Below are 9,503 nucleotides of genomic sequence, written 5' to 3'. Positions count from 1 at the left end.
CGTCTTCCCCTTTGCCATGCTTCTAGGGTTTAATCGAGTGGGGTTTTTTGATGACTCTGTTTGGAGGCTTGGCTTTGGCTAACCCTTGCCACACCGCGTTAATCGTCCTGGTCGGGATGAGTGAAACAGTTAATTGAAGTGGGAGACTCTCCTGGAGGTCGGGCTTGTAGCGGTGGGGATGGAGCACCAGGAAATAAAAGGAAAGCAAAGGACTGTTAAGAAGAAATGGAAAAAAAAAACTACTTAGGCTGGAAAGGCATCTTCCCAGCAGGAGCGAGAGCCCAAAACATGCAATGTCCGTGGTGTTTCATGTTTCACACATCCTTCTCTGGGGCACGAGAAGGGGCAGGGAGGGAAACGGGTCCGACCCGGGCAGAGCTGTTCATTGAGCTGCTGGATGCTGGATGGTGCAAGAGGGACAGAATGCAACCGCAAGCGAGCGCAGAGGAACAATCAATTAGCACAGGCTCCGTTCGAAAGAGTTGGGGGGAATGGTTGGTAAGGAGCAGGTTTTTTTTTCATTCCAAGGCTGGGGGCCTTTGAAAGCTGCCACTTCAGGAAGCGAAAGCCTCGGCAAGTGGTCAAAACCTCGAGCGATTCATAAGCATCTCTCTGCCAGGTGCCTCTCCTCTTGGAGCCTGCAGGTCTCGTGCGAGACTCCCCATTGGGTGTCTGGGGAAGGAACGCGCTCGTAGAGCCCCTCAACAGGAGAGGAGACCCTGGCCCGCACGGCGGTGCCATGCTAGGTGTCTTTGCAGCAGCAGGTTGCAGGGAAGCGCTTTCTTTTCCCCCAGGGCGGTAGCAGAATGGGATGCAGCATCCAGGCCTTGCATGTGTTTGCAGGACCAGGAGCAGAACTCTCTCCTGCCCCGGGAGCTGACAATATCTCGTGGGAGGGGGAGAAGGGAGGCATTGTCTGTCAAGATGCTGTGCTAATCTGCCATTCAGGGCCACTCTGGAGGCTTGCTGAGGATTCTTTATGCATTTTCATTGGTATGCCCCTCTAGCTATCGTGAGCCTGTAAGAGTAATGACAGGATGCTTGAGGGCGTGTAAGGTGTGGTGCCGGACAGGGCCATTGGAGAACCTGGCAGTGATTGCCACAGTAGCGGGAGTTGTCCGATGCCACTGCCTCCACGGGCAGGACTGTTGGCAGGGACCTCTCCTTCGCCCTCCCACAGAGCCACGTCCAACCCATGGCAGAGAGGAGCACAGGTGATCCCAGAGGACGTGGGGATTTGGTGGCCTGCCATGCTTCATCTGCATTGGGGTGGCCAGGAATCGGGTCGGTGATGGACTCGTGAGGTGACTCGGTGGGAAGGAGCCCTGCAGCCCCAGCACGGTTTCCAGGGCTCCCTGAAGAGTATGTTGGGTTTTTGAGAGTGACGCCGGTGGTGCCAAAGGAGGTGGCCGATGTCAGCGAGTCTCACCTAATACGGAGAGTGGCGCTCCCATGGATGGAAAGGAGTGCCCATGACAAGCAATGTGTAATGGTGTCCCGGGACAGGAGAAGACCCAAAAGGAGTCACCAGACCCCTACCTCGCCCTTCCTCCCTCTCGGAAGAAAGAGGATGGTTGAGAAATAGGAGGAGGCGAAATGAGGGAGATGCAGCAGTGACAGCAGCAATGTAGCAGCAAATTCAAAGCCAAAGGGGACCCCAAAGGAAAACTGGAAGGAACAGCAGATTGAAGAAAGAAGCAGCTGGATGGGGACTAAACACCCCCCCCACCAAAAAAAAAAAAAATTAAAGCACGAGAAGAAAAGCCCAGAGACTCATCAAAGAGAAGCAAGAAGGAAATGTGTGCACGCAGAAGAGCACTGAGCATAAAAAGAGCGGGAGGCAGAAAAGGTAACAAATGAGAGTAATGAGGGAGCGAGGACATGGAGAGGAGGAAAGTCTGGAAAGAGGAAAAGCGTGACCGGCAGGAAGAAAACGGCACGCACTGCCCAGGTGGGAACAGCCACTCTCCTTAAAGCAGCCAGCATGATATGCTAAGCTGAAATCCGGATAGGAATACGGAGGAGGGATGGGACAGGGAGCACCCAGAGATCATCCTCAGGCTCTCGTTCTTGAGGCTTCTTAAAATCAGCAAAAAGGAGCCGTCGAGAGCAGAGCCATCGGGATGTGCCGCAGAGACCAGGAGCTGATGGAGCAAAAGCGTGGCAGCAGCTGATTAATTACTGCAAAAAGCGAACATGGGGAAGAGGAGGGAGAACCGGAGAAGTTGTTTCCCCATTATCTTTCCAAGCAGAAAGAACGTTTTAGTGTGCGCACAAATAGCTCCCTGGGAAGCACTCTCGCTTCCTAATTGTTCATAAATTTACTGACAGGTGGTTACACAGTAGGTATAAGACTCTGAGTTTCAGTTTTATTGCTTTCTCCGTCTCAAGGCGCAAACCCAGAGGAAAAGGGTCCGCGGCGAGCGGTCGGGAGGCACCGCCTGGCACGGGGCGCTTGGTGCCCCTCTCATTCACGCGACGTCTCGTCAGTGTTCGGTCCCTGGTGCTGCCGGATTTTGCTCGCACTTGGATGGAGGGGTCTGCGCCGGCTTGTCGATCCCTTTGCTTTGAATACCAATGTGTCTCATGGCGTTGAGGTCCGGTCCCGCGGGAGAAGGATGACCTATGCAGTTGGGAGGTTGTTTTGGGTGTGTTTTTTTTAATTTTCTCCCTTTTCTACTGCGCTCCAATGGCGTGCAGACAGACAGACAGGCAGCGGGAGAGATGGGTCGCCGAGGGAATATCAGCCGGGCTGGAAAATCTCGTCTCCGCAGCAGAGGGGATGTGTTGGAAATACGCCCGTTACGATCCTTTCCTGTCAAGGGATCACACAAAGTGTGTTTTACCAGGGGAAGGCTGTAAAAAAAGAGCGTTTAAGACCTGGAGAAGGGAAAGGGAAGATCTCCCCTGAAACGAAGCACCTGTAGAGCGTGCGAGGCAGCGTTGTGGCACGCCGCTCACTCGGCTGGGAAAATTGGCAACGACCCTTCTGTTGACCAAACTGTAGCTGTCGGATGTGCTTATCCATTAGTTCGATAAAATCAACTCTGACGAGGCTCTCGGATTGGGCAGTCATCAGAATGGGTTTGATCAGAGACGATAATCTTCGCTGCCGAGAAGCTACGCTTTGTTAAAACTCCTGCCGTTGCCTCCTTGCCCCCCATCGCTTCTCCCGCAGGCTAGGGGGGATGTCTAGGTGTGTGCACGCAGGGTTGCCGCGTGTGTCCTTGCAGCCGTCGCCTGCACCATGAAACCAAAGATGAGTCGGAGTTGGGGAAACGCATCCGTTTCTATGCGGCAGCAGGTGCTCCCCAGCCAGGAGCTGGCTCATGGGTGCATGCCTGCATCTCTTCTTTAAGGGTGTCAGCCTCAAACAGGAGCCGTTCTTGGGAAGATCTTGTCTTGGCGATGCCCTAGCACACAGGCAGGGACAGGTCAGAGGCTGCCGGTGCCATCCTGCCACGCTTCTCCTCTGTGAAGGAGATGGAAAGCATAAGCACAACGTGAACTTTCTGCATATTTGCTTTCTTTCTGCTGACATTCCATACACTAACGAGTCCTTGCGTGGCGATGCCTCCGACAGCACCGTCCCGCCTATGGCAGGGAGGCTCACGCAGAGACGGAGGTGCGTAGGGCTCCAGGCAGCCGGGGTTGTTTGGGGAAGGAGGTGGCGCGAGCTCCGGCAGGCATCTGACCCCTGCTCGGGCGGCGGTCCCGCTCCCGGGTGGCAACAGCATCATCCGTCGGAGGGCATGGGCCCCTGCTGCAGCCGGAGAGGTGAAGGAGCATCACGATTGCTGCATCCCTCCACAAAAGGAGGTGTCTCAGAGGGGGCAGTAAGCGAGGTGCTGGGGTGGGCGTACAGCCCACTGTAGGTGGGACGGCATCCATGCCTTGCCGCAGAGCACTGAAGATGAAACGTCCCCCTCTGTGGGCAGGGTCAACCCTACAGGCACCAGTCCCCCAAGTAGAGGCGGGCGAGTGGCTATTGTCTGGCAGTTTGAAGAGCCCATAGGTATCCATCTGTCATCTTGCCTTATCCAAGGTGTAGGGAGAGGTCTGTCTTAATGGAGTGGGAGCACACGATGCAGAGGAGAGATGTCAGATGCACGTGTCGGCGGTGGCGCTTGCGCAGTGTCTCCGCTCTGAGGTGTGCAGTGGTCACGATCTGGCAGTTAAAAATAGTCTGGAGCTGCCGCGGCGGTGAGCGCCTCGGGTAAGGATCGGCGCCAAAGAGCAGCCAGGAGATGAGTCAGCCTGCGCTTCGTCATGTGCGTCGCGTGTTGTCAATGGTCATGCAGTGATTACTGATGTGCCATCTCTTCCCTCATGGTTTAGCAGGGAAGAGGTGTCCTTAATGGTGTGGGCTGTACCCGTGCCTCCCTGGGCAAAGGCGGTGGCCGTCCCTCCTTGCATTTGGGTGTCCAAGCTATCTGGTTGCCTTTGTCCCCAGATGGACTGGCTGCAGAGTAGCAGCAGAGACCAGGCTGCCGCCGGTGCTTGGAGGAGGCGTTGGGACCGGTGGGGTTTGGGAGAGTCCCCGGGATCACTTGGCCATGCTCGCAAGGGATATCCGGAGTATGGCACATAGCATTGCAGGATGTGGCACCGTCGCCGAGGCACGATGCCGTGGCCAGCCTCACAGGGCTATTTGCAGCCTCCCATTTGGGAGGTAAGAGGAGGGACGGTGTGTCATGGGTTCCGCGAGCGGTGGCAAAAACCGGCATGTGCCTGGACCCGACGGGGAGTGTGAATCGGTGCATCGGCTGGTTTGGGTCTCAAGCGGTAAAGGAAGGAGATAAATCACGGGCTTATTGTTATTGAATTTAGTGGCATTGCTTTCACATTCAATTTCTCTCTCTGGCTTTCCAAACAAACAAGAAATTACAGTGCAAATGTATTTTTTGGCCTACCAAACATTATGCGTTAACTTACCCGTGATTAATATTATGCCGGGTTGACAAAATCCTCTGCGGGCTGCTCGCCGCTCCGGCGAGACCATGCTGCTCCTCGTTTCCTTGGGATTTATTCTGTATTCAATGTGCATGCCGCTGTAGTCTTTTACAAGGCAGGACTCGGAAGAAGGGGGTTTAGGACTGCACACCGCCGTACTGCTTTTCCCCCCACAGCTCCGGAAGGCGAGCGTCTCGCCCCCCGCATCCTGCGAGCAGCCTCGGGGATGGTGAGGACCTCCCGAGGGGGCGATGGCTGCGTCCATCTACGGCACAACCGCGACAGCCCCTTGGTAATCCCCATGCCATTCTCAACGGAGGCTGAGGGCCACTTCATTTGGGTGGGTGTCCTGCCCATGGGGGCCTCTGCCTGTTACAGCTTAGTTGCCCTTGAACGATCAAGGAGCATCTCGGTCTTTTTCCTTAGCTATCGTACCATCAGGCGTGTGCTGATGTGCAGGTGGGCTAACGGGGACCGCTCAGAGGAGCGAGCTGTTATCCCGTGTACCACGCGCACGAGGAAGCGTTCACCTGGCAAAAGGCAGAGTTGGGCGATGGTGCTCCATCGCCCTGGCTGAACAGCTGCCCCGCTCTTGCTGCTTGACTGGCTGTTAGTATGGTCACCCAGTGATTGTTTCTTATCTTCGATGTGTAACAAGGAGAGGCTGTCGTAACTACTGGATATTTGCTGCGTAGAGGATGTAGGGCAGGGGGAGGTAACTTTAAAGAACCAAAGGTCACCCAGGGAAAGGATGCTGTCAACAGGGAAATGACTAGGCACAGCATCCGTTATCACACCAGCAGGCCACAAAGTAGGAACAGGGCTCTTCTGACCTGGCCCTTTGAGGACCGGCAGGGCTCCATGGGGGGACGGGAGAGCTTTTGGACTCGGTGCCCAGCACCGATCCCGAGCTGTCCCTGTCTTGAGACATGGCAGCTCTGGCAGGACATGCTTGCCAGGGCAGCGGCGTGCCGTGCACGTGGCTCTACTGCCTCATGGTGTTTACAGGGCATGGCCGCAGGTCAGTTTGATCTCCACGGTCAGGTTTGCCTCCAGACTCATCCTGCCTGCCGGTGTTCTGGTCTTGTCTGCTGCCAGCCATGGGATTAAGTCCTCCAAAGGCGAAGCCGGCATGCCCTTGAGACGCTGGCCTTGACAGCCTGGCTGGTGGGATCTATAGAAATGTAATAAAGGTCCTTAAATGTCCTTCTCCAAGTCCTGGTAACCTCGTAGGCAACGATCGCCTTCGTGGCAGGGTATCGAGCTGTCCAGCGGGGTCCCCGGGCTCTCCACAGGCCTCCCTCCGCTGCACGTCCCCACCAGTCCTTGGGGACGTTTCTGATTAGATTAGAGTGGGTGGCAGTGCGGTGTGGCGTGCTGGCGCTTCCCCGGCCCCCACGGCTTCAGGACTGTGCCCAGGGGGTTCAGGAGGTGCCATTCCCCCCTCCCCGCGAGACCTACCGGTGTGTCCGTCCGCTGTGTCGCCATCCTCTGCTAAGGGAAGGACTTTAGGGCAACACGTGTCTTCATGTGGCTTGTTGTTTGCTGAACGGGCACGTTGGGGCTGTTGTGGTTAGCGGCAGCGGTATTTTTTTGGTGCAGAAATGGAAGTGTTCTGTGCACGGGAGGGGGACAGGGTCCCATCTGCGCCCAGAGCACCAGCTTCTGCCTGTCACTCTGTACTTGTGCTTTGGGACTCAGGAGATGCAAAAGGGATGCCAGTCCTGAGCCAGGAGAAGGCCGGCAGGGTGAAGGGGTCCATGCAAACTCCGGCTCCCTCCTTGTGTGCGTGACCCCCTTTTCAGGTCAAGAGAGCATGGCCCTGTCCTAGGGGTGGTGTTGCTGGAGGACAGTCAGATGGCAATCGTCCCCAGTGCCAGCCTTGATGGACCCACAGCTGCGGCTGCGTTGGCACCTTTAGTCCAGCACCAGGCAGGTCTACGGTGAGAGTGCTGTCTTGTCCATCCATCTGTCTGTGATCGGTCTGGCCTGTCAGGGTGCCTGCGCATGGCATGCGTTCAGGGAACGGGGCATCCTTTCCGGTGGTGCAGAAGTCGTGTTTAGTTTTGGGCACGTCATTTTGTACAGCCTCGTTCGCTCCCTGGGGCGCAGACCCTTTTGGGGGCTGCCTCTGAGAGTCCGAAGCGCCAAGCAGTGGTGATGGCAGCGAGTGGGCTTTAATTGCTTTTTGCCAGGGCCAGGGATATTGATGGGTGCAGAGATTGCAAAGTTATTTATTAGATGGAGTATCTGGGGATAGAGTCGTATAAATCACTGTGGCCGGTATTGAATGAAGCAGACGCTCAGTAATTTCAGCAGCTTTAATAAATATGCTAAAGTATGAGCTTTGCCGTTGGCCGTAACAAGAGCCACCTCTTGGGGTCTTTGCTGCGGCAGGGGCTGGTGTTTCCGGCTCCCGCCCGGTGCAGGGGTCCGGCAAGCGGACCCCTCCGCATCCCAGGTCCGTGTTCAGCTCCGGTCCAAGATGCTGGTTTGGAGACGCAGGGCTGAGGACCGGACAGGGCGATGGAGCAGTTGCTGCTGTCCGGCAATCGGGCGGGTCTCGCGGTTGGGGCTTCCCAGCGGCGTGCCCGGCAGGGCCTGGCGAGCAGGTGTGTTGACAGTGGCTTTACTTTTTTTTTCTGACTTGCAGTTCCCCCCCAGATTGTCAACATCTCTTCAGACATCACCGTGAACGAAGGCAGCAGCGTGACGCTCATGTGCCTGGCCTTCGGGAGACCGGAGCCCACCGTCACGTGGCGGCACCTCTCCGGGAAAGGTGGGGCCACGCTCAGGGCTCGCCGGACTAGACACCTGGGTCCGAGGAAGAGTCTCGCCTGGCTCGTGTGGGAAGGACACATGTCCCTGTAGAGGTGGCCAGGGTGGCACGAAAGCAGCCCGCTGTCCGCCGGTGTCTGGCATGGAGGGTGGAGGTGTTGGCCCTTTGACATGGCCTGCTTTGGGGGTGAGGGTGCTTGGTAAGCCATGGCCCGAGCTTTCTGGGCCAAGGGGATGGCAGACACCCAAGTGGAGGGCGTCAGGGAAGGGCTGGGCAGGTGGACGGGGGAGGCACCGGCCTTGGCATCCGCGTGCAATGGCACCACGCGTTCGGGACGTCTCCCAGGGCAGGGCGGGGCAGGGGGACGGGGGAGGCATCGGCCTTGGCATCCGCGTGCAATGGCACCACGCGTTCGGGACGTCTCCCAGGGCAGGGCTTTGTGAGCGAGGACGAGTACCTGGAGATCACGGGCATCACACGGGAGCAGTCCGGGGAGTATGAGTGCAGCGCCGTCAACGACGTGGCCGTCCCGGACGTGCGGAAAGTCAAAGTCACTGTCAACTGTGAGTGCAAGGGATGGGGGGGTATCAGGGTGGGGCGGTCATGCGTGGCCCGGCGTGACGCAGCCCGGCGTCTCCGCAGACCCTCCATACATCTCGAACGCCAAGAACACAGGTGCCTCGCTGGGCCAGAAGGGCATCCTGCAGTGCGAGGCCTCAGCCGTCCCTGTGGCAGAGTTTCAGTGGTTCAAGGAGGACACCAGGTGAGGGCCTGAGGAGCTGGGGGAGACCAGGGCGGGGGACAACGATGCCAGCCTCGGGGCCAGAGGGGGATGAGGCGGAGGGGACCAGTGGTGGACGAGGGCCTTGTGCGGAGGAAGGCTAGGATCAACTCCTTTTTGGGTGGGTCTGAGCGCTCGGCTAAAGGCCGAGGGGATCCCCAAGTCTTTTCTCCCGCAGGCTGGCAGCTGTGGCTCATGGGGGTTGATGTGGGCCGCATAATTCAGGCCAGGAGATGGGTTACGGGATGGAGAGCGCAGAGTGCTTTTGGGCGGTGGGACATGGGGAGGCTGGCAGGGGAACGTGCGGGTGGAGAGCGGTGTCGGCTGGTGGGAGGGGAGGGGGCAAGCCAGGTCGCAGAGTGCCAGTGTCCGCGTTTCTCCTCAGGTTAGCGAACGGGCTGGAGGGTGTGCGGATCGAGAGCAAGGGCCGCCTGTCCACGCTGACCTTCTTCAACGTCTCGGAGAAGGACTACGGCAACTACACGTGCGTGGCCACGAACAAGCTGGGCAACACCAACGCCAGCATCATCCTGTACGGTAGGTGCCCTGTTTTTTTGCAGTAAGGCACGGTGAGGAAGAAGAGGATGAGGAGGAGAAGGAAGAGGAGGGAGTAGAGCGATGGAGCAAGCTCTATTGACCGCTGTCAGCCTGTTGAGGCACCCAGTGGCAGGAGTGACGAGGGCCTGCAGAGAGGATGCATCTGATGATGAGATGTGCATTGTCCCGAGCGAGCATGTGCAACCGAGTGACGGTCGGTGATGGGCACGGCACTTATGGGTGTTTAGGGGCTTTTTTTGTTCTTCTTTGGGGAGCCTGGGCCGTGGGCGGAGAAGAGGCCGAGCCATGGCATCGCTGGAGCGCAGGGCTGAGGAGGGGGCCCAGGCCAGGTGAGCATGCGCTTCGGGTGCACGGCGTGGGTTTGGTTTTTTCCCCGGGTGTTGTACTGGTAGGACTACTGGTGGTTGTGGTGTTGTATCGGCAGCAGCAGGG

General features: G+C 57.7%; 1 protein-coding gene across 1 annotated transcript in view; it reads left to right on the top strand.

Annotated features, from left to right (window-relative positions):
• Positions 1-9,050, top strand: part of OPCML (opioid binding protein/cell adhesion molecule-like) — a gene marked incomplete at its 3' end in the record, with an annotated part of 13,992 nt that extends 4,942 nt beyond the window's left edge. Inside the window, exons 3-6 of the mRNA XM_009706517.1 lie at positions 7,607-7,732; positions 8,161-8,295; positions 8,375-8,495; positions 8,899-9,050. Coding sequence (XP_009704819.1) covers positions 7,607-7,732; positions 8,161-8,295; positions 8,375-8,495; positions 8,899-9,050 — 534 coding nt within the window. The remainder of the gene's footprint in view (positions 1-7,606; positions 7,733-8,160; positions 8,296-8,374; positions 8,496-8,898) is intronic.
• Between the last annotated feature and the right edge of the window lie 453 nt (positions 9,051-9,503).

The sequence above is a fragment of the Cariama cristata genome, unplaced genomic scaffold, assembly GCF_000690535.1.
Source record: "Cariama cristata isolate BGI_N322 unplaced genomic scaffold, ASM69053v1 scaffold8608, whole genome shotgun sequence".
Taxonomy (NCBI): Eukaryota; Metazoa; Chordata; class Aves; order Cariamiformes; family Cariamidae; genus Cariama; species Cariama cristata.
Note: the sequence above shows the minus strand (reverse complement) of the source record. Positions and strands in the feature narration are given on the sequence as shown.